The sequence below is a fragment of the Dipodomys spectabilis genome, unplaced genomic scaffold, assembly GCF_019054845.1.
Source record: "Dipodomys spectabilis isolate Male_0828 unplaced genomic scaffold, ASM1905484v1 ptg000714l, whole genome shotgun sequence".
Classification (NCBI taxonomy): domain Eukaryota; kingdom Metazoa; phylum Chordata; class Mammalia; order Rodentia; family Heteromyidae; genus Dipodomys; species Dipodomys spectabilis.
In genome coordinates, this window is record NW_024871391.1 from 1,859,594 (window position 1) to 1,883,951 (window position 24,358).

Consider the following 24,358-nt stretch of genomic DNA (forward strand, 5'->3'; position numbering starts at 1 on the left):
ATTTGATCTGAGATGCTCCTGTGACCCGCACATAAGTTTACCTGCACATACTTTATCAACTTTCTCAGCTAAATGCATCTTTTCGGCGGCCATCTCGGTGTCCGGGAGACTTGCAAAAATAACAGCGCCTTTACTCTCTGATCGAGAATCCTGCCGTAGATTTGAAAAATTGCATTAGTGGTGACAAAGTTTCGAGGAAGATATTCCAAACAAGAAGGGACCAAAAAACCAACCGTCCATTGCATCAGCTCTAATATATTGTTTTTTCAATACCGGGTTTGGAACCCAGGGCCTCCGGCGTGGCAGGCTGGCCCTGGGCTGCCCAGCCCGCTGTCATCCTCCCGCTGTTGGTTTTATTTTCAGGGGATTTGGACATCATAGGGGTCGGCTTTGTCCTGGGCAAAAGCCGAGGTACACAGAAACGGCCAGCAGAGGGCGACAACACCACGCGCTTCCCCCTTTCCCTTGCAGGCGTTAGGAAAGCAGATGGTTGATGACAGATGGCAAGAATCCACTCTGGAGGATGAATGCGCTGAGCGGCGTGGGGAGACGCTGGGGCATCGTGAGGGACCTGGTGGGTCCGAGGTGGGGGCATTGCAAATTCCGGGTGTCCCGGCGTCCCGTGGTAGGCTGACGCACACAGAAGTATGGGAACCCCAGACAAAATGGTGCCATTGTAAAACGACAAAAAACAGGGATAAAAGAAGAGTGAACTGAACTCTCCATGGACACCGGTCACCAGAGACACCAGAGCACACACAGCGTGATCAGTCAACCATCCACCAGCGCCAGGCTCCGGTGACCCCTAATGCTCTCCCCTTTGGGGAAAAAAGTTACTGATTCTAGAAAGAAAAATGTAAACCGGTAGGGCCTCAGACTACGCAAGCCTTCATTTCTCCCTTCTCCAATGAAAACATTTAGTCATTCAAATATTATCAGGTCTTACCAAATGGAATTTTAATGTTCTTACAACACAGACAACACAAACTGAAGGGAAGAGGTTGGGCGCCGGTGGCTCACGCCTGTCATCCTAGCTACCCAGGAGGCTGAGATCCGAGGATCGCAGTTCAAACCAGCCCGGGCAGGAAAGGCCATGAGACTCTTATCTCCAGTCAACTACCAGAAACCAGACGTGGTGCTCCAGTGGTTAAGTGCTAGCCTTGAGCTGAAGAGCTGAGGGATAGCGCCCAGGTCTGAGTTCAAGTCCCAAGAGCAGTGCATGCACACACACACACACATACACACACACATACACACACAAAGGATAAACACCGCCAAGTCACAAGGTTGCTTGCCTTTTAATGCAAATTGCAATTCTGCCTCAGTGCTAGTCAAGGTGACGATTCGAAGGTTAACTACAGGCCCCAAAACGTACCAGTCTCTGTTCTACAGAAGAAAAAGGCTCTTGGCTGGAGGCGTGGCTCGAGCAGCAGTGCGCCTGCCGACCGAGCCCCGAGTTCGGTCCCCACCCCACCCCAGTCCCCCCAGATCCTCTGCCTTGCAGTTCTAGAAATCCACCCTCCCACCCTGCATGCCGGCGTGGCCCGGAGCCTGGAAGCCGGCGTGCTTGGGGCCGGCCCGGGGCCTAGTCGGGGACAGGGAAGGGCAGGGCGCTGATGACCTGGCCAGCCTCCGTGACGATGGCTTCGTACACCCAGCGCCGGCCGCAGCGGCACTCGGGGCCGCACTTGGTGGAGTTGCAGCGGGGACAGGGGTAGAAGCAGCCCAGGCAGCTCCGCTCCAGACAGTCGCACAGATCCTCCGCGTTGCACACCAGCCGCCCGCCCTTGTCGTACTTCTTCACCACCCTGCGGGGCCCGGACACCAGTGAGACAACCCACCGGGCGGGCAGGCGGGGACTGGCCTCCGGGGTGAGGCTCAGGGATGGAGGCCCGGCCCGGGGATGGAGGCCCGGCCCGGGGATGGAGGCCCCGGCCCGGGGTGGAGGCCCCAGGGTGCCAGGCCCCTGGGGGAGCGGGATCTCCCTTCCTCCCACCTCAGCCCAGCCCACCATTGGTGGGATTCTTCCCCCACACACACACACACACCAGCTGACACTCCATCTCCTTTCTTAAAGAATCCCACTGAGGAGGGAAAGAAGGCGTGACATCGCCCAAAAGGAAACGCGCTCATGACCTGGCTGAGGAAACGGTGACCCCACCGTGCGTCTCCTTCACAACAACAAGGAAAAATCAATATACAAGACACAGCCTACCGCTGAGATGGACACCGGCGGCCCACGCCTGCCATCCCAGCTACTCAGGAGGCTGAGAGCTGAGGATCGAGGTTCAAAGCCAGCCCGGGCAGGAAAGTCCGTGAGACTCTGATCTCCAATAAACCACTAGAAAACCGGAAGTGGTGCTGTGGCTCAAAGTGGTAGAGCGCTCGCCTTGAGCAAAAGAGCTCAGGGATGGCGTCCAGGCTCTGAATTCAAGCCCCACCACCAACACAGGAAGAAAGAAGAAGGAAAGAAAAGAAAAAAAGAGAGAGGGGGGAGGGAGGGAGGGAGGAAAGAAGGAAGAAAGGGAGGGAAGGAGGGAAAGAAAGGAGGGAAGAAGGGAGGGAGGGAGAGAAAGGACTTTTGTAAAATAGAAACAGACACAGGAGAGCTCCACAAGTGTTGCAAGCCATTCTGCAAGGCGTCCTTCAGGACTGAGTTTCGCTCCCTGATCATCTTTCCCTGCTGTAACAACAGCTTCTAACGCACACGCGTTTGCACATACATGACTCATCTAATAAAGTCATTCCCAGGGTTGTTTCTCTTTCTAATGATACAACCTTGCTACTTACGCTCACTGAAAAGCAATTACTCAAAACCAGAAAGGACGTTTATTTTTTTCTCATCAATTTGAGATTCTGGTCTATTTCTATTTTCTCCCCCTACCCCCCTCTTGGGTCTTGAACTCTGGGCCTGGGCGCTGTCCCTCAGCTCTTCAGCTCAAGGCGAGCACTCTACCACTTGAGCCACAGCGCCACTTCCAGTTTTCTGGTGGTTTATTGGAGATAAGAGTCTCACTGACTTTCCTGTCCGTGCTGGCTTTGAACTGCGATCCTCAGATCTCAGCCTCCTGAGTAGCTGGGATGACAGGTGTGAGCCAGTTGCGCCCAGCTCAGGCTATTTCTTAAAGTTGCTAACTTTAAAACATAGGCTGCTTATTTCAAAAGAGATGTATTTAAGTCGTACTAAGAAGTAACCTAAAATGACTCGACTTTAAAATGCAAGAAATGAATGCCCGTCAGAGCGCAGCAAATCAAAGACAGTAAGAGGTGGCCTCACTTGTGCTTCACGGAAAAGTACTCGTTCATCTTGGACATCCGGGCTTTCTTCTTCTGCTGTCTGGTTTCGGGGTTGAAGTCTGCCACTTGGGGCCCGGGGTTTTGGAAGGCCAGGCACCTGAGCTGACGCTCTATCTGTTGCTGCCCAAATGAAAGCGTGAACAGAACGTTTGAGTAACTAAAACAAAAAACAACAGCACACAGTTTTATTCATTGTACATGCTTCCAACCCGAGCACGCTGGAGCTTGTATAAAGACACGGGGTTTACATGGAGAAATAAACATGGATGGAAATTGGCTTAAATCACATCTGTCTTCCTTTCTCTTTGGGCCACTCCTGGGGCTTGAACTCAGGGCCTGATCATATCCCTGAGATTTTTTTTTCACTCAATGCTCTACTGCTTGAGCCTCGATCCCACTTCTAGTGTTTGTTTTTTGGATTTTTTTTTTTTTTTTTTTTGGTAGTTCATTGGAGATCAGAGTCTCATAGACTTTCCTGCCCAGGCTGGCTTTGAACCTCGATCCTCAGATCTCAGCCTCCTGAGTAGCTGGGATGACAGGCCTGAGCCACCGGCACCTGGAAAATTCCTACTTCTTTAAGCCCCTATTTCTCATTTTTTTGTGAAATGGATCGGCTGAGTCGGTGACGTAGCAGGAAGCAGAGGTGTGCTCTACAAACTGTGATCGAAATCCAGGGAATATTCCAAGCCAGGAGGCAGTGAATCGGGGGTGGCAGCCCCCGGGTTTGAGGGGGGAGGGAGATCTCCCCAGCCCCACACCCTCCCCCCCTTCCTTCCCACCAAACCCACCCACCCACGGGACGTCCCAAGGGCACACTCCCGTCCCGAGTTTCTGTGGCCACGCCCTACCAGTTGCTTCTGTCCAATGGGGCAGCTCTTCTCGGGGGATCCTCGGTCTGCGCGTCCTTCTCCCGCGGCCAGGCGTCTGTGTGAGGCCTCGCCCATCCTCAGCCCCTGCGGAAGCGCACGGAAAGGCGTGGACACGGGCGGCCCACGCGTGGCTTCGCGTGGCTCTGGCGGACTCTTCTGCTCAAAGCCGGGCTTCCTGGAAAACCACGTCTGTTCCCCCAGCATCTTTATCTTCACTTCCTCTTAGATGCTACACCTGACACCTCACCCCCCCACACACACACCCCAAAAACCATTCTGCAGGAACTCTCTGCTCCTGGGCAGAGCCGTTGGTCCCAGGAAACCTAAGAAAGAAAGATCCAGAACTCCTCCTTTCCCCTTCTTTTGGTATTCCTAAAGCAAAGGTGTCTACCCTGGGGCTTGAATGTGGACAAGTCACCCTGTGTGTCTTACTCTCTTCTAACTCGAGGGTTTCCTCCTGTGAGACCCTAACCCGACCCCCGACCCCCGCTTCCCCCCCCCCCCCCCCCGCCTGTATCTGTGACTTTGCTGGCTGAAATCACAGCGTTCCCTAACCCAGACTTTTCCCTGCCTGACACAACTCCATTGCTCCTCCTCCTTCCTTCAAAGCCATAGTCGTTCTGAAACCCGCAGCTAGATCGTATGTGACGGGTCATCATCAGGCACCGGGGTCCCAGCCACAGCACGGTGACCGCTGCCTTGGAGTCCACCTTGCTCCCTCTGGAGTGGTCAGACATCCTGGCGTCCGGTCGAAGGCATCCTTCCGGGGTCCCCTCGGCTGCCCACAGCCCTGAGACCACACAGCTCCCCGTTCCCGGTGAACCCATCCCAATGCCCCGGTGTCTAGCTGGCACCATGTTCCCACCCGTGGCCGGAGCTGCTGCCTTTGGTGGGAAAGCCACAGCTGTGCAGCCAGCCGCTTTGACAGACACTCTTACTTGGCCTTAACGCCACATCAGATTGCTCGTGAAATTCAACAAGAGCAAGAGCCTCCTGGGGGTCTCCTACACGCTCAACCCCCAGCCAGGCCACGAGAGTCATAAACACGGACGGAGCGTTTGGATCCGTGACAGAGACAGAAGCCACTGAGGCAGAATAGAAATCACCTGCCTCACTAAGCACCCGACGGCTGACATTTTCCCACCTAGCAAGACTGGCTTGGAAGGAGTCGTTCACAGACGGACAGGGCGGCCCTCGGGCCTTATCCTCACTGTAAACGGGAAATCTGAGCTGTGCCAGGGACCTGCTGGCTAAAATGTTCCTTTTCCTTCTATGGCCAGCTCTACAGGCCAGTCTCCTGTTAGATATCCAGCCTTTCTGGAGCACTGTCACACCTTCCTTTAATCCCGGCAAGCCCAGAACTAACACAAGGCTGGGGTTTAAGAAATATCCTGTGAATATCACATTTAACCAAACTCCTGTGACAGTCACGGTTGTAAGATTAAGAGTTTCTTAAAGCACCTGCTATGTGCTGAAGACCCTTCGAACCATCCTATATTGGTTCCTCTATGGAATTTCCACAAGGCTGGGAACTGGAGATTACTCTTTTCTATTTTACCAACGAGGAAACTGAGACCCAGAAACAGACATTTCCAGAAAGGAGCCTAGGAAGGGACAAGTGGTCTTGAGTCTGCCTCCTCCAGCCGCTCTGTAGAAGCTCACAGCTGAAGGGTAAACTGAGGAAAAGTCACAGCAGAGGCACAACAAGACCAGCTCGAGGCTGGACTCTGAAATGCACGTGGAAGAAGTCCCAGGGTCGGTCTGTCCCAACTGCTGCAGCAAAGTCCCATCAACGGGACGGGCTCAGAATCAGACATTGAGTTCCACGGTTCCGGAAGCGGGGACTCCCGAGAGCCAAGCCATTGGTTGACTCGATCATGACCAGGGTTCTGTTTCTGGCTTGCTGTCAGCTACCTTCTTGCTACATCCTCCTGGCTTTTTTGTTTGTATGTTTGTTTCTTTTTTTCTTTTTGACCAGTCCTGGGGCTTGAACCCTGGGCCTGGACGCTGTCTCTCAACTCTTCAGTTCAAGGAGGGTGCTCTACCACTTGAGCCACAGCGCCACCTCCTGTTTTCTGAGTGGTTTATTGGAGCCAGCCCGGGCTGGCTTTGAACCTCAATCCTCAGATCTCAGCCTCCTGAGTTGCTAGGATGATAGGCGTGAGCCACCACACCCGGCTTCTTTCTGTCTTATGTGGTGCTGAGGAATCGAACCCAGGGCTTCATGCATACAAGGCAAGCGCTCTACCGCCGAGCCACCTTCCCAGCCCCCTGGCTTTCTTTTCCCTGGTGTGTGCACACCGACCCACACAGAGAGATCTCTGCCTTACTCTTCTTCCCAGGCCACCAATCCTGTCTGGCTTGGGCGTCATTGAGCCTTTGCTTTCTAAAGGCCTCCCCGCCGAATGGAGCCATGTGAGAATCAGAGTGTGGACGGATCGATTAGTAGCTGTGAGAAAGTCCTCCGGGGGAGGACTTGGGATGCGACCCCCCTTCCCCCCCCCCCCCCCGGGCAGAGCCAAGGGCCGGTGCCTGTGCTCACCCTGGGGTCACACCACGGGGTCACTCCTACCTTTAGCACGCGTCATCAACGGTACGAATTTTTTTCCTACATACCTCTAAAGATGGTTGAAAATTGTCCAAGCCAGAACCATATTCTGGCTCAACTCTGGACCAAAAGTTGACCTCGATTGTGTGTGTATGTGAGCATGTGCATGCCAATCCCGGGGACTGAACTCAGGGCCTGGGCAATTATACCTAAGCCTTCCTGCCCAAGGCTAGTGCTGGACCAGGGAACTAGAGCTTCATGCCTGGCTTTTGGGGGCTCACAGACTGTTGGATCTGTCTGACTCCAAACCACAGTCCTCAGATCTCAGCCTCCCGAGTGGTTAAGATGACAGGCGTGAGCCACCGGAGCACCACATAAGCAGAAAAAGCTGGAAGTGGCGCTGTGGCTCAAGTGGTAGAGCGCTCACCTTGAGCTGAAGAGCTGAGGGACAGCGCCCAGGCCCAGAGTTCAGGCCCCACAACCCACCAAATAAATAAACAAACAATAAATAAACAAAAAGAAGACACTCGAATGAGCACGCAGGACCCGGCCTCTTCCACCTGGTCCGGAGCATACTCCTCAAAAGCACTCAGCTCTCGTACTGAGAGTAGACGTTGTTTCTCTTGGACTCCCGCCCCTTCCCCTCAGCCCTTGCAAGCCAGTGCCTCAGTTTCCATTCTGATCTGAGAATGAGAACTCTCAAGAGCCGACCGGTCAGCCCCCGAATGTAACAGCGCACACCTGTAGTCCCGGTGGCTGCCCTCCGCCTCTCTCCCCTGCCGGCCTCCAAGGGCACCGGGAGCCCTGGGTGGGGGGCAGCCGGGCGGGGAGGACAGAGTATGACTCCGTGAGGAGGAGGAGGAGGAGAAGGAAAGTTCTGGAAGGAGGAAGGAGCGCACATACCTGTACGTGGAGGAGGAAGAGAAGGAGGAAGGTAGCGGAAGGAGGAGAGAGACGCTGAGCTGCTTTGTGTTCTTTGTTTTGTTCAGAAACCAGAGTCCTCAAGGGAAAACCGGCAAGGTCTCCCAGGTGTTCCCACTGGGGGGGTGGCGGGGGGGGGGGAAGGGGGCGGGCGGGGAAGGGAGGAGAGGGGAGGGGAGGAGCAAAGGGGAGGGGGAGGGGGAGGAGGGCACCGGTGGCTGTCAGAGTCCCCTGCCCCTCAGCTCTTCAGGCGAGCGCTCTACCACCTGAGCCACAGCGCCACGTCTGGTTTTCTGGTGCTTCATCGGAGATCAGAGTTTCATAGACTTTCCCACCTGGGCTGGCTTTGAACCACGATCCTCTAATCTCAGCCTCCTGAGGAGCTGGGATTCCAGGTGTGAGCCAGAAGCTTCCAGCTCTCCTGCACTTTTTACAGACTACCCGCCTGGCCGTCGGCATGCTATACGGCTCTGGCGATCCCAGGCCTCTGCTAGGGTCGTGAAACCCATTCTCCCCCGACGAGGAGGGACTGACCACTGCCCTTCTTCCCGTCCTCAGCTTGCCCACCCGATGCCAGCGGCGCACGTCAGGATCTAGCTGACTTCATGGCCTGGGCTGCCACCTCCGCGCCCACGCCCATCACCGGCAGAAAGGCAAAGGCATATTTTGGGGGGGAATAGCGGCCTGTGATCTGCTTCCTGCGAGACTCACCAGGATCCCAGACCCCCCCCTCCCCGCCCACCCTGCCCGGCAACTCTGCTTTGTGGGAACGAAGCCAGCCCAAAGGACTGCAGACCTGACCTGACAGTGCGGGGGGGGGGGTGTACCCCTCCATGAACCCCACATCCGCACACCAAGGCCACAAACCCACTGAAGGTGATGTGAACCTCAACTCGGCCTCTGGAAAACGGAAATGGAAACATAGCTCTGTGTGTGTGTGTGTTCCCGGGCTAGAACATACTGTCAGACCACCCCCTGTGACTCACACCCGCCATCCCAGCTACTCAAGAGGCTGGAGATCCAAGGATCCCAGTTCAAAGCCAGCCCCAGGCAGGAAATTCCATGAAACTCTTATCTCCAATGACCCACCAAAAATGGCTGGAAGTGAATCTGTGGCTCAAGTGGTAGAACACCAGCCTTGGACACAAAAACTTAGAGATGGCACCCAGGCCCTGAGTTCAAGTCCTAGGGCCAGCACGCGCGCAGACACACACACGCATGCACGCACGCACACACAAAGTTTAAAAAAAAAAGCTGTCAGATATTAATAGACAATACCTCTGAATGTGTTTTTTTTTTTTTTTTTGGTCAGTCGTGGGGCTTGAACTCTGGGCCTGGGCGCTGTCCTTCAGCTCTCCAGCTCAAGGCGAGCTCTACCACTTGAGCTACAGCGCCACTTCCTGAATGTGTCTTAACTTTCTTTTTCCTGTACTTACCCTCTTCCTATAATAAGCATTGATTTCACATTTTTAAAAAGATGATGATGCTTTCAACGATATTTCTCAGAATAATTCATTTTGGGCATCGTATATGTGCAGAATAAATATTCCCAACAGAGGAGTCAAAAACATCAATCCAAAATTAAAAGAGCCTTTTAAAAAAACATGCTCTTCTGGGGAATAGAACCTATGGCCTTGTGCATCAAGAGTTCAAAAGCTTGAACAGAAACATCCGCCTTTACTAATGAAACCACACCCCGTGGTTATGTTCCCAGGCCACTAGAAATCACCAAGACAGACACACCAGTTCCAATGCTCTCCTCTCCAAGATCTAGGATTTGTCTCTTCTGCCAGTAGAGGGCAGCCATGTCAAAAGTAAATACAGGCTGGGTGTCGGTGGTGCGTGCCAATAATCCTAGCTACTTAGGAGGCAGAGATCAGAAGCTCACAGTTCAAAGCCAGCCTGGGCCAGGAAAGTCTGAAAGACTATTTCCATGCAATTATCAAAAAAGCCAGAAGTAGAGCTGTGGCTCAAGGGATAGAGCACTAGCCGGGAGCACAAAGAAGGTCAGGGACAGCCCCCCAGGCCGAGTGTGAGCCCCAGGACACACCCAGACACACACAGACACCCAGACATACACACAGACACACACACACAAACACACACACCCACAGACACACACACAAGCACACATGCACACGCACACAGACACACACACGAACAAAGGGGAGAATTGTGGACCCTCTATATGCTGCAGAATCCTTCTAGATTCCCAGGCCTGGACAAGCTGTGTTTTTCGACATGATATGGTCCTGAGAAAGGACTTTTGGATCGCATACATTCCGTGGATTTTCAAACACAGTTGAAAAGCGACTGCAAACAGACTTCATGAAAGCCAGGTGTAGGAGATTTGTAACTCCAGGCTTTCTCTTCGCCCAACGCTTTCGTCCCGTGAAATGGCCAAAATAATCAGGAACTCGCTGGATGTAACCAGCATCCCTGGAATCCACCAAGCCCTTTAAGGAGGGCTCTGGAGAAAGCACGCATGCGCCTTCCCGATAAGGCTACCGAGAGGTGCAGACCAGAACCAGAAACACGTAAGAAGCCAAAACCACTCGCTGCCTTCAAAGAACACCACCCGTAAGAACAGTAGACGCGCAGCAATGGATTCCACGCGACTGCGCTTCAAAAGCTTGACGCCGTTGGAACTTATGACGCACTAAGCCGCTGATATGGACAAACCTGGAGCCTCTGAAATCGATTTTACAGGTGTGTAGTGGTTGATAGAAGCTACAGGAAAGGCAGCCTTCTGATCACAGCTTTCCTGAGTCACAGGCTGTGAGCCCAAGGTTATAGCAATAAAATACCCTCCGCTCGTGAGCCGGGCAGGATCCAGCCCCACACAGACGCCCCCCTCGCCCATCCTCACCCCAGGGCGGGCACTCAGGGGTCACAGGCACCCAGGATGGTGGGTGTCCCTCTTCAGGGCCTGGAAGTGGTGGAGGAGAGAGCCCCAGTCTACCCTGCACGTGGAGGCCCCAGGGAAGCGGAGATGTGCACTCCGTGTGTTCGGACCCTGCCGCACCCAGCATCCTCTGGGAAGAGGAAGCTGTGGGAAGACAGAAACGGGTTCTACTGCGACTCTGAGTTCTCCATCCACACGTGGCTGGGAGGCAGCTCCCGAGACCAAATATGCCGCCGGCCGCCGGCCCAGAGTTCCCAGCCGCTGAGACTTTCCGACCCGGGCTGGCTTTGAACCGCGATCCTCGGCTCTCCGTCTCCTGAGTAGCTAGGATGACAGGAGGAGCCACCGGTGCCCGGCTCACTGTGTTTCTTGGTTATTACAATACCCTTCTGAGGGAAACAGGAGAGCCGGAGATACTTTTCTTCAACCCCCATTCTACCCCCCAAACCAAACAAAATAAAAACCACCACCAAGAGGGATGAAATGGTGCACACCACGTCTGTATACACAAAGCTCTGCTTTGGCAAAGTTCTGCCTTTAATCAGCCAAGTGGATTCCATGCACTTCCACGGATGGGGATGTTTGTAGTAAATGGGGCCCATTTAGGTTCCGTTTGGGCAAACCTGGAAGCCCCATTTCAAACTTCCCCTCCTGAGCTTCGAACCATGAACACAACGCTCTGTGAGCACCGGCAGCCCGGCGCCCCCGGCCCATGCCAGCCGCGCCTTCGGCCTTGTCCTGCTCTTCATCCCTCAGGACGGGCTGGAAGAGGGTCACGCCACGGGTGGATTCTCACACCGGAACCCAGAGCCCATAACGGGGACCAAAAGGCCACTTCACAGATCCCACAACCATCTCTGGCTCGTAGCGACTCTCTAAAGTGGAATTTTGGAGAAGTATAACTCAATGTAGCAGGGTGTGGTGTGTGGGGGGGGGTAGGGTGGGAGAAATGGGCAGAAGATGGCACACTTCCTCCAATCGGGAACCGCCTGAGCTCACAAAATTGTTCTTGCTTTTAGAACCTGCTTTTCTTTGGCTCCTGGTTTTGTTTTCCTTTCATGAGTATTGCTTTTTTTTTTTTTTCTGGATTTTGTTTCTTCACACTGTCGTGCTATGCTCTCGCTCTCATTATTCTTTTCATTTCCAACTACATAAACCCCGGAGGACTGCAAATCCGTCTTTCCATCAGAAAGGAATGTGTTCCTCGGGGGGTGCCAATAATTTGCTGTTCTATTGGCGTTCACAACAGAATCAGCAAGACTTTCTTAGGCAATTGTTTTTGGGTTGTTTTTGTCTTTTACAAGACATTTAAAGTGAACATCTGTGGGTCTCTTGCCCAACAGGAAGTACAATGTTCCTTAAAATGATAAAAAAAAAAAAAAATAGCATAAAGTACAACAGCGTGGACAAAACCTTCATGAATCGCTGAGCCTGGGGCTCAAACATGACAACAGACTGCTGCAGACTGCTAGCTGTGACCAGCCCCCAAACGAACCCCGCGGCTCCCCGAGAGAGCCAACAACCCGACAGAGCTTGGGCCTGCTACGCGTCCTCCGGAGCCACGCGGCTATCCTGGGCCCCCGCTCTCGGCTCTTCAGATTCTCGTTCTTTATCATCTGCAGCCTGGCGTGCACGGCCGTGCTCTGGTCCTCACTCAACATGCTTCCGAAGGCCCGCTGCAGCTGGGAGGACAGACAGAGCCGTCGGCACACCGAGCATCCCACACGCAGCGCAAAACCACGTGCAGGCGGCGTGGCCGTCCAAAAAGCTGACCGTGTCTGCAGAGAGCAGACAAGAGAGGGGGCCCGGGGATCGGGAGCTCTGCCTGGCTCCGGCCTTTCTTCCAGAACACACCGTATGTCCTCCGTGAGGACTAAACTTAAGGTACAGTGGCTGAGATCAAGATTGGCGGACGGAGGTACCTCAAAGCAAACCTGGCAACTTCCCAAACTCAGTGGAGTTACATCACACTTTTCTGTCTTACAGATGTCCACGTTGATCTCTGAATAGTGTAGTCGCTGTCAGCGTTTGCTCATGACATGACGATCTTTTGTGGATATTATTATTATTATTGTTGTTGTTATTTTGATTGGTTGTGGGGCCTGGGCGCTGTTCCTGAGCTCTTTTTGCTCAAGGCAAGCGCTCTACCACTTGAGCCACAGCGCCACTTCCAGTTTTCTGGTGGTTCATGGGAGATCAGAGTCTCATGGACTTTCCTGCCCGGGCTGGCTTTGAACCACGATCTTCAGGTCTCAGCCTCCTGAGTAGCTAGGATGACAGGTGTGAGCCACCGGCACTCAGCGGATATGACAATCTTACAGTTAGGCAATTCCAGAGTCCAGGAAAGAACTCCTGGAACTAATCGATTAATTCAGCAAATTTTCAGATACAAAGCAGATAAGCAAAAATCAGTAACATTGCTATGTATCAATGATAAATTATTTAAAAATTTAAAAAAATCAAGCTGACAAATCCCATTTCTAGTAGATACACCCCCCCCCCAAATCTAGGTAATCATTTAACCAGAGGGAGGTAAGGAATTGAAGAGAGACAGGGAGAAAGTTAAGTTTCCTCCGACTGACGTGCGCATGCACAGACATCACGGAACAAGCGATGAACACGTGGGTTTCACGTACCGGCTACTGCACAGAGAAAGCCTTTGCGAGAAGAAATGCAGCACAGGAAGAAACAAGCGGGAGACGCAGTGAACTCTGGGCGGTGTTCTAGAATGTGAATGTGGCCGAGGCCCCAGAGAGCAGGCAATGATCCTAGCAGAGGTCGGTGAGCTCCAATGGGGCCGTGGAGAAAGAGAGGGTTTGACAGCAGTCATGAACGTAAGAACTTCCCAGGGCAGGCCTGGTGCCTCACACCTGTATTCCTACCTCACAGGAGCAGGGCTCCTGGGAGATCCCAGTTCAAGGCCAGCCCCGGGCAAAACACAATAGGGAGATTTCATCTCTGTCGAGATGGCGGTAGGTGGGAAGTGTGAGCAGGTGGGTCTCGGTCCCAGGCAGACCTGGACAGAAGCCTGACACTTTGAACGATCACCAGGCTCCGTTTGTTTGGCACCTGCCTAGCGAGCTCAGGCCCTGAGCTCAAAACGTTAGGATTGTGTTTAACCAACTAAATAGGGGCTGGGATGGCGGCTCAGTGGTAGAGCGCTTGCCTGGCATGCATGAGGCCCTGGGTTCAATTCCTTGGTGCCACATACGCAAAAAAAAAGTAAACACAAAAATGAATAAATCAATAAATTCTAGAATAAGTGCCTGGAACAGGATTTTAAAAGACAATCAGGAAGCATCCAACGAAGTTTAGAGACAGGGAAGGCAGCCTACAGCGAAGGCACGGTGCTTCTAACATGTACGGAGATGAAGCACCACGTGGCAAAGTCTGTAAGTCATATATACTGTATTACATAACATATATAATATATATTATATTACATTATGTATATTATACATATATATGACAAGTGTTGAGGGCTTGTGCGGCCAATCTTAGCCCCCTGGTGGTGCGGGTAACAGGCAAGAAGCCGGAGGGCCAGGCAGGCTTCAAGGAAACCTTGGAGTTCTTCTACAAGCCAGGCAGCGCTACCGGGGCGTGGGGAGCAGGGGAGCGGAAGCTGAGGGGCAGCGTGGAGGGAGGAGGCCGGGGCCGGGAGTCTGCGTCCACCGCGGTCTCCGGCCGAGGGCAGCATGGAGTCCCCACCACGCCCTCCTTGGGCGTGGCCGCTGGGCTGTCTCCGAGGCTCCCACACTCCATGGTGGGAGCCAGGCAGATGCAGCCTGTGCAGAACTCACCTCTGCAACCTGCAGGTCGGTGCTTAGCGTCCTCGCCAAGACATACAACAACGTCTCCAGCGACTCCGTCCCGTACCTACAAAGCAGCACGGGGCAGTCAGGCCCAAGAGGATTTGTTGTTGTTATTGTCGGTCGTGGGGCCTGAACTCTGGGCCTGGGCGCTGTCCCTCAGCTCTTCAGCTCAAGGCGAGCGCTCTACCGCTTGAGCCACAGCGCCACTTCTGGTTTTCTGGTGGTTTATTGGAGATAAGAGTCTCACAGGGACTTTCCTGCCCAGGCTGGCTTCAAACCATGATCCTCAGACCTCAGCCTCCTGAGTAGCTAGGATGACAGGTGTGAGCCACTGGCGCCCGGCAAGGATTTTTTTTTTTTTAAACAAATAAAGCAGAAAAAGGTGAATCACGTGGTCCCTACTAACACGTGTCTCCCGAATCTATGCAAAATGACATACAAACTAGGTGAGCTTTATCTTGTAACAGAACATCCTCTCATATAGAAAATTCTATGAACACAAAAGGTTTACCAGCTAAATACTGATTTTTAACATCGTTCTGAAAGTTGTATTTTGGCGTGTCAAGCTCTTGCAGGTGAGTACGTATGCCAGTATCAAACACTGAAAGCCAACAGGAAATCAGTCAGACCCGCTGATTTCCGGGTGCTGGACAGTTGGACCTGTGAGTTTGGGGAGCGAGGGTCACAGTGGATCTCCAAAACTGCTGGAGATTACCCTTGGTCCATTAGTACTCTGGGCCTTGGTCAGTGCCTTCAACAGCCAGAATCACCTGACACAAGCTGAGAGCTGCTACCAAGGAAAAAAAGCAGATACATACCTGTCCAACTCAGGGCTGAAGCTAAGAAAGGACTTTGGGACACATTAAAAAAGAGAGAAAAGTTAGAGATTATTATAGCAGACAGAACAACGCAGGGCTGGACCGCCTTGATACTTAACAGACACAACCGAGTCACTTCGAAAAGGCCACCAGGGGTCCCAGCACGGGGAAAGGCTGGGAAGCAAGAGTTGGAGGTCGCCCCGAGCCACGTGAATGAGTTTATCCAGCGTCAACTACGCAGGGAGGGCCTGTCTCAAAGAAACCAACACTTGACACTGAGAACCGGGCAGGTGAATTTTCTGAATAGATACCCACGAACGCGAGCAGGAAGATGGCTCGCTGGCAGGATTACAGAACTCAAACAGACTCTCACAGACAGGACCACGAGAGTTCGCTGTGTGTTGATACAGTCGCCCATCATAAAAGAAAACCGCAAACGTTGGCCGTGCGCAGTGACTGGCGCCCGCAGTCCTTGTTACTGGCAAGGGGCAAGTGTGGGAATTTTGATCCTAAGCCAGCCTGGCCCCTCCCCAGAATAAAAGTTGGTGAGATTCCCCATGGAGTGATGGCTGGGCCCAGGAGCATGCACCTGACATCCACGCCACGCACAAATGGAGGACGGGAATCCGGGCCAGTGCACGCGTCACATGAGACCCTGTCCTGAAAGTAACCAACGCAAAGAGGAGCTGGGAAAATGGTTCAGGTGGTAGGGTGCCTGCCCCTGAAGAATGGGGGTCCCGAGTTCGAATCCTGGTACCCCTCCTACGCCAGAATGGGAAACCTTCAATGCAGAGAGGAGAGTGTAAATGGTTCCTTTTACACTTTTCCAGTGTCTGGTTCAGGGACATGTGAGTGCTCAGTGAATGCTTCCGAATGGACATTACTGTCTTGCTCTATAAGAGAGCTATATATGTATAGATATATATTAATATATATATTAATCATTAATCATATTATTAATCATATATTATATATCATATATATTAATCATATATATCATATGTATTATGTATATGATTAATATTCTAAGTATACTTTCTGTTCCCAAAGGAATACAGAACTTTCCATGTGTGAGGCAGGATCTCACTATGTAGTGCAGGCTGGCCTAGAACTCACAATCTTCCTGCCCAGTGCTGCACTACAGGGCTGTGTCTCCAGGCCTGGCTCAGAGGGAGAAACTAATTTATCAAAAGTTCCTGCTAACTTTTCAGGTGCTTGGTCTTTCAGGACAGGCAATTGTGTATCTAGGACTATGAGCACTTGTCGGAGATATTAATTATGGGCTGCTAAGAATGTATGGTGGTCATATTCTAGAAAGATCATCTATTAAGACCATGTCTGATCTATACATATTAACGTATATTGCTATGCATGTTAATACTTATGTCGTTGAAAGTGGATGGTGATACAATGATGGCTAGCAGACATCACTTTTTAACGATAAGAATATTTGTGTGTGTGTGTGTGTGTGTGTGTGCCAGTCCAGACTCGAACTCGGGGCCTCAGCACTGTTCCTGAGCATTTTTTTTTTTTTGGTCCGGTCGTGGGGCCTGAACTCTGGGCCTGGGCGCTGTCCCTCAGCTCTTCAGCTCAAGGCTAGGCATGCAAGGCAAGCGCTCTACCACTGAGCCACCTTCCCAGCCCTGTTCCTGAGCATTTTGTTCAAGGCGGGCGCTCTACCACTTGAGCCACAGCACCAATTCCAGCTTTGCGGTGGTTCATGGGAGAGAAAAGTCTCACAGACTTTCCTGCCCAGGCTGGATTTGAACCCCGATCCGCAGATCTCAGCCTCCTGAGGAGCTAGGGTGTCAGGCGCCACCGGCGCTCGACAAGGTAAGAAATTTTACAAAGTCAAAAACGCAGAATCCAGATACATGAGGGAAACCTGACAAAAATCAGAGACATTAGCAAATTCTGGACCAGGGCCGTAATGAACTCTTTTGTTTTCTTTTCCCCAAACGATACGATTATTTGCTCTGTGAAATGAATGAACAGACGCTATTCACAAACAAGCAGGGCTCTGACTTTAAGGCAAAGCGGGGCTGAGGGAGGAGGTGGTTAGGGTGATTCCCTATCAGACCTTCACGCTGAAAGCCTAAACCAAGAGGCCAGAACCCCTCCCAGCGTGCAGGGGAGAAGATGTCGGCACAAAGCCCTGCGGTCTCCCGGCCCGATCAGAGCTCATCCGGCCCATGCAGCAGCCTGAGGGGAAGAGGGGGTCTCCGCACCCCGCTTACCTCTCAACCACGGCTTGTCGGTGGCTGAGGAGGAAGTCTTTTGCGACATACAGGCCGACCTCCGACCCCGCTACGATTTCTAGGATGTTTGTGTCCATGGCCGTGAAGTCTGTGTCGTTGGTCTCGGCGGGGGATCCGGTGATGGCGTGCTCCATGAATCTGCGGGCGTACAGGAAGCAAACGCGGCGTCCGCGAGGGGCTCAGGCAGGCACCCTGAGCTCTGTCTGTCTCCTGCTGAGGAGGCTGTGGCCGGACTCCGGGGCGAGGCTGGGCCTTCACCTGTTCAGCGTCCAGGGGTCCCTGCTGCAGCTCAGGGCGTACGCCAGAGGAAGCCTGTGGTCCTCGCTCGTGGTGTTCACGTAGACTCGGAACAGAAAGTCCCACTCTTCGTCGCCTCCCCGGGCAACGCCATAGCACAGCACCGCATCCCTGATCAGACGCGGAATCCTGAAAGGCAGCGTGCCCCGCGTGAGTGCGCGCTTCCACGCATGGGTCTAGCCAGAGCACGCGAGTCCTCAGGCGTGAGATCGCATGCAGACAGCCCGGGACGGAGCTGCGGGAACTGCAGTCAGCGTCGGTACTGAGAGGAGGGGCAGTCAGCTCAACTCGGAAACTCAGAGAAGAGACAGACAGACGGACAGACACGGATACACAGAGACAGAGACAGACAGACGGACAGACACCGATACACAGAGACAGAGACAGACACAGAGAGACAGGGAGACATGGAGACACAGACACAGAGAGACAGACAGGGAGACCCAGACAGACAGGGACAGAGATAGACAGACAGAGGGGAAGGAAGAGGAGTAGAAAAGGAGGGGAGGAGGGGGGAGGGGAGGCGCTAGGCCCTGATACGTGTTCACAGATATAACATTAACTAAATAATGAAAAAGAACCGCCTGTGAAGATGCAAACCAACCCTAGCGACTACACTGATCATTTACTGAGAGGATGTAGCAGCCAGCCGTGGCCCATCGTGGGGGAATGCTCTGTGTGAATCCAATCTTCTGTGACTGCGCAAACCTGACTTCGACAATCAGTGCTTTTTTTAGAAAGGTTATTTGCAAAGTAATTAGAGCGAGAGGAGGAGGAGGCAGGGGGGGAAGGAGGGGGAAGAAGGGAAGGGAGAAGGAAGGAGAGGGAGAGGAGGCGGGAGATAAAAGGAGGGAAGAAACAGCGGTCATGGGAATAAAACAGAGCGCTTTTGGAGAATAAAACTTGTTCCTATCGGATTATCACAGGGAAAGCCAGTGTATCACTGTTGGGTGCTAATCACGAATAAAATCTTGTGTAAATAGTTTTTTAAAAGGGAGGGAAGGAGATGGAGCAGAAAGGAGGGAAGAGAATGCAGAATCTGATGGAGAGAGAGAGAGAGATTAAGCAAGTAAAAACAAGGCTTGTTCTCATAGTGGAGATGTGGCTTCGGGGCTCGACTCTTACCCATTGTCTCCGCGGCTCATCCACTTGCGGAAGAATTCTCTGGAAAGCTGCAGGCAGTCTTCCAGGCCCAGCCAGCACGCGGTTCTGAACAGCTTTTCCAGCGACAGGCTTGAAGGAACACAGAGACGGGCAGCCTGGCATTCCCTCACCGCCTTCATTTCCCCGGCTTTCCCGAAGCCTTGTCTCGCAAAAGGACGAGGGCCGGACGGGGTCTGGGGTGTTTTATTTTGTTAAAACAGATGGCTTTCGTGATGACAACCACACTTAGGGTGCAGAGAAACATTTACTGAGCCTCCGGGTCACTAAGTTCCAAAGACTCGCTTTTTTTTTCCCCCTTTGGAAAGTTAGAAATGCATCACTACCCACCCCCCATCTCCTCCAAACACGCCGCTCACGCTCAGCCTCCTGACCACCAGCGGCAGTGTCCAGCGCGCGCTCCTCTGGACGGCTCTGGACATTTGTGCTCTCATCCTCTCTCCCCCATCTCTCTTGCTCTCTCCTCTCTCATTTCTCTCTCTCTCTCCCCTTTTCTCTCTCTCCCCCCACCCCAACCCCCACAAGTACCTGCAACAAGACAGAGTTCTGAGGAGATGCAGACTCTCCCCAAGGTTACTCAAGAGAAGACTCACCCACCCACTGACCGACCGACCGACCGACCAGGCCCCAGGGCACTACACAAAACCACCCGAACCTCCCCACGGCACGCAGCCCAGCCCGTTCATCCACAGGACACAGCGACCCGCCCGCCCACCCCACCCGAGCCTCCCCACCTTCCAGCTGGGGCCCATGACATTCCACATCTCCCCCCCCATCCCCTGCCTGTGCCTTTCATTCTTCCCACACCATCAGGACAGACTGACCCCAGTGGGGACATGCCCACGGGCAAGCGGCTGACACAGGTCTGCCCCCCCCAGCCTCCATGAGCACCCCAACCACAAGGCCGGCCACCTCCAACGTGAAGGCACTGGGTGATCCCAGCCAGTAACCCGCGGTGTGAACATACAGAGCTGTGTATGTGTGCGCACGCACACACACACACACACACACACACACACACAGAGCAGGCAAATTAAGACCCACGTCCTTGTGTCGTCGAAGGATCCAGGTAGCTGAAACTAGAATCCCTCAAAGCCTCACAGACGCTCTCGACCGAGTAATGCTCATCTAGACCGTAGTTCACACACGGAGGGCCAGGCGCTAACCGCAGGCATCCGACCGGTGATCGCTGCCTGGAAATACCTACAGAGCCAGAAAGTCATCTTCCAAAGCCGCGGGGCTCTCCCGGATGACCGCCGAGTACACCTCCCAGATGGGGTGGAGTCTCTTCAGCAGATACTTCTGGAAACCACAAGGGAGGTAACGTGGTTAGTTGAGACTCCGTAGAGACCTGGCAGGCACTTCCGTGATCCTGTGGAATAAAGGTGACGCTAATGTTTCTAGGCTCCACTCCCTTCTACGTAAGGCCTGGCCACGGTAATGTCAAGGTGGCTGTGTTGTGACGATCAAACAATCTACTGTATGCGAACTGCACAGCACGCAGCCAGGGTCCTGTCCGTGGCAGCTGCTTCTCCCTTAAAACCAACGCCAAGGCCAAACAGAGGAAGAACATGAAAAAATATAAAACCTCTCTACCTTGAAACTCTGTCCTAACTCCATACATCTCTATGCACCTGTATACTGATTACAGATGTTCATATAAGCAAGTAAGTGTGTATATATAGTCATAAATACATATACGGGTGTACATTTCTAACAGAAAACATTTTCAAATAAATACTATCCTATGAGGAAAAACTAATAGCCTATGTTATTCTTAGGATACAGTGTCACTTTACCAAAAACAAAGAACCCAAACCAGGTGCCAATGGCTCACATCTATCATCCCAGCTACTCAGGAGGCTGAAAGCTGAGTATTGTGGTTCAAAGCCAGCCTGGGCAGAAAAGTCTCCTTGAAACTCTTATCTCCAATGAACCACTTACAAACCAGAAGTGGCGTTATGGCTCAAAGAACTCAGGGACAGTGGCCCGGCCCTGAGTTCAATCCCCACAATGGACAAACAAACAACCCTTCCAGATTTATTTCATACTCATCTTCTAGACCAGGTCTATACCTAAACTGTTTTCTTCTAAAAATATCTAAGAAAATGAGGCCGGGCGCTGGTGGCTCACGCCTGTCATCCTAGCTACTGAGGAGGCTGAGATCTGAGGATCGAGGTTCAAAGCCAGCCTGGGCAGGAAAGGCCGTGAGACTCGTATCTCCAATGAACTACCAGAAAGCCAGAAGTGAAGTTGTGGCTCACAGTGGTAGAGCACTCGCCTTGAGCTGAAAAGGTCAGGGACAGCGCCCAGGCCCTGAGTTCAAGCCCTACAACTGACAAAAAGAAAAAAAAAATGAAATGAAATGAATAGGCCACTGCTTTGGGAAAGTCCTTTCATGAAGACGCCCGCTGGGGTAAGGTGAGCGGGAGAGGGACTTACTGGAGAATACCAGACACGCACGATTACCTTCAGTAACAGGTGTGAGTCGTAGTTGTTGGCATCAGAAACAAGGTGCCTGGTGTCCAAGTTTACCAAGACACACGATGATCTCATCTTCTTCTGCAAGGTACTTGGTTAGGTCGAGCGCGGTCTCAATCTCCACGTAGTTGTTCCTGTTCGATTGGGAAGCACACATACTCAGACACGCCTTCAAGTCCACTGTGTGGACCGCACCCTTTCCATGTTCGCTCTGTAGTTCTTTTCTTTGCGTGCAGTCTCGGAGTTCGAACTCAGGGCGGGCACCATGCCACCTGCCTCTCAACACCTGACTTCAACGCGGGCCTGGCTTATTCACATTAAACCAGAACTCCAGAAGATAACAGTTCCCATCCTATGTCGGACGTGTCATGAGCAGCGTAGCAGCCGGAACATGACTCAAGTAATGCCTAAAACTTCACTGCCTCTGGGCGCCGGTGGCTCACGCCTGTCATCCTAGCTACTCAGGAGGCTGAGATCTGAGGATCGAGGTTCAAAGCCAGCCCTGGCCAGAAAGTCCCCTGAGAGCCTTATCTCCAGTGAACCAGCAGAAAACCAGAAGTGGCGCTGTTGGCTAGCCTTGAGCAAAAGAGCTTAGGGACAGCACCCAGGCCCTGATAAAGGAAATACGGGAGGGAAATCGAGAAGAAAATGTCCCTGTGGACATTCACTATACTTCTTTCTTCCCGGTAGCAGCGGACACACTCGTAAAGAAGTGGCCACTGACATCACTAGAGAGAACAAGGGATCCCAAGGAAAGAAGAACATGACACGGCTGTGACTGGTCTGAACGACGCTCTGGGGGGTGGGAAATGACGTCAGACCCGAGAGGGAACAGAACTAGGTGTTTCAGCAAACTAATAGCGCATCAGAATTTCCTGCCGGTGACGGGAGGGGAAACCGAGTAAAGACCCGACAGGTACTCAGGAAATGCAACTGACCAAAGAGAGATCCCGCGAGGTGACTGCTTACACATTCTCCTTAATATTTGGGAAGCAGAAATAGGGCCTAAAACTCCAGGCTGGGGGCTTTCCGGGCAGCAGCCCCATCGCCTGGACCAGACATGGGCCGGCCCTTTCGGAGCTGGTTATTTCTGAGCTGAGGGTCTCTCTTTGTGCGCGGATTGGTCTAGACTCACACTCCTTCCCTTTGTACTTCCTCGTGGAGCTGAGATTACAGGAGCTATTGCTTGAGATGGAATCTCAGGAGGTTTTTACATGGCTGGCCTGGAACCATGATCTTCTAGGTAACCCTCTCTCGAGGATCAAGGACTACACACAGGCTTTTGCCACAGTGCCCAGCGGCTTGCCGAGTTCTATTGCCTGAAAACGTAAATCTTGGACAGACAATCATTTATACCCAGCAGTGAAGCCTATATGGGAGGGGTGGGGGGAAATCTGTTGTAGGTCAAATCAACAATTGTGCATTTTGATCTCATTAAAATGGGAGCTGCAGCCCATCAATCAGCCTTGGGTAACTTCAAAACCTCTCAACTGAGCATCTGTTCATTCCCACCAATTCTTTCTGCTTAAATTTCACCAGAATACCCCACTGGACCCCTGTTCTAAGCAGGTAAGGCTTGCGAAGGCTACAGATCCAGATTCACAGTTGTGGGCCGTGGTCTTTTATAAAGTTCACGAGGTTCACCCAAAGCCACGAGAGAAGAAAAGGTACTCACTTAGACAAGAAAAACGCATCGCCCAGCAACTGTAGTCTGTGTATCACTGGGATGGCCTGGCGTATGAAGACCCAAATAGGAACAGGGAAAAAAAAATGAGGACATCTTTTTAGTGATTTAGTTTTTCACAGACAACAACAATAACAGCTTTCCAGAATCTGGGCTGCGTAGAAATCACTGCTGTGGGAATTATCTCAAGTGCAGAAAAACAAAGTGACGGACAGAGGATGCTCCCCGAGACTCATCTGTTTCCGATCATTGACTCCTCTGGAATCATCCAGCAGAGTTTTCCCAAAACACAGCATGGGGGAAAAAATAAGGTAGGCGACCATACTTAAAAGAGTCAACTGAAGGTTCCAACACAGCCAGCGGGGAACTGAACTCCTACTCCTAGAACCAGACAACATTTTAGTGCTTACAGACTTCATGTTTCATAGTGTCTTTAAATTAAAAAAATAATAATAAATGAATATTTTAAACCAAGCTCTTACTTGTATTGACGTATTAATGTCTTGTGAATTCATTTCTTCTCCATGAAGGAAAGCGGAAATCTAATTGTCGTAGTGAAGCTAGTCATTTTCTAGCATATACTAAATATCTATTGTGGGTTCAATTTTAAGTATATATTATATATTTTGTTTGTTTTTGTTTGTTTGTTTGTTGTTGTTTTGTCTGTCATGGGGCCTGAACTCTGGGCTTGGGCGCTGTCCCTCAGCTCTTCAGCTCAAGGCGAACGCTCTACCACTTGAGCCACAGCACCACGTCCAGCTTTTTCTGCTTACGTGGTGCTGAGGAATCGAACCCAGGGCCTCATGCATACAAGGCAAACGCTCTACCACTGAGCCACCTTCCCAGCCCTTAGGTATATTTTTAACTACTCCACCTCACATCATCACAGGATTGTAACTGGATCGCATTCCCGTTTTACTTTAGAATAAAGAATCGGAATAGAACATTTGAAGCGCTTGCCAGAGTTCACAAAACTGATGATGAATAGGAAAGTGCACTCTGGCTCGGACAGAGCCCAAATTAGTTTGGAAAAGCGAGAAGAACGTCTGAAAAACTACAGGAGATCCATCCAAAATACCACCTCTTCCTGAACGCAAGAAGCAATACTCTCCAGTACGGCTGAGGGCTCGCGGTGGGACTCTCCCACAACCACAGAGATCGCTCTCTGAAAGAATGCAGGCCACACACACCTGTCACCACCGCTGCTACTCTGGAGGCAGAGGTGAGAGGACCTTGGGCTGAGGACAGCAGGAGCAAAAACAAAACCACGAAACCATAGGGCTGGGGACCCGGCTCGAGTGGTACTT

At 52.1% G+C, this 24,358-nt stretch overlaps 2 protein-coding genes across 2 annotated transcripts in view; both read right to left on the reverse strand.

The window, feature by feature from the left end:
- Window positions 1–1,585: 1,585 nt before the first annotated feature.
- Arl14epl (ADP ribosylation factor like GTPase 14 effector protein like) lies at window positions 1,586–3,553 on the reverse strand. The gene is made up of 2 exons (XM_042672507.1): window positions 3,278–3,553; window positions 1,586–1,808 (listed from the first exon to the last, which is right to left on the reverse strand). Exons 1-2 carry the CDS (start codon window positions 3,313–3,315, stop codon window positions 1,586–1,588), a joined length of 261 nt encoding a protein of 86 aa, XP_042528441.1. The 5' UTR covers window positions 3,316–3,553.
- A 7,779-nt stretch (window positions 3,554–11,332) lies between these two features.
- Lvrn (laeverin) overlaps window positions 11,333–24,358 on the reverse strand; it is a 35,676-nt gene continuing 22,650 nt past the window's right edge. The window contains 10 exon segments of the mRNA XM_042672524.1: window positions 11,333–11,415; window positions 12,087–12,222; window positions 14,341–14,416; window positions 17,408–17,566; window positions 17,687–17,854; window positions 18,851–18,958; window positions 20,094–20,188; window positions 21,356–21,428; window positions 21,430–21,501; window positions 23,043–23,098. Coding sequence (XP_042528458.1) covers window positions 11,333–11,415; window positions 12,087–12,222; window positions 14,341–14,416; window positions 17,408–17,566; window positions 17,687–17,854; window positions 18,851–18,958; window positions 20,094–20,188; window positions 21,356–21,428; window positions 21,430–21,501; window positions 23,043–23,098 — 1,026 coding nt within the window.

Bases quoted from the DNA above. Each gene is read 5' to 3' on its own strand.
- Arl14epl (XM_042672507.1), bottom strand. From the start codon at position 3,315: ATGTCCAAGATGAACGAGTACTTTTCCGTGAAGCACAA. The intron at 1,809-3,277 runs GTGAGGCCACCT...CGGGCCCCGCAG, and splicing joins TACTTTTCCGTGAAGCACAA to GGTGGTGAAGAAGTACGACA.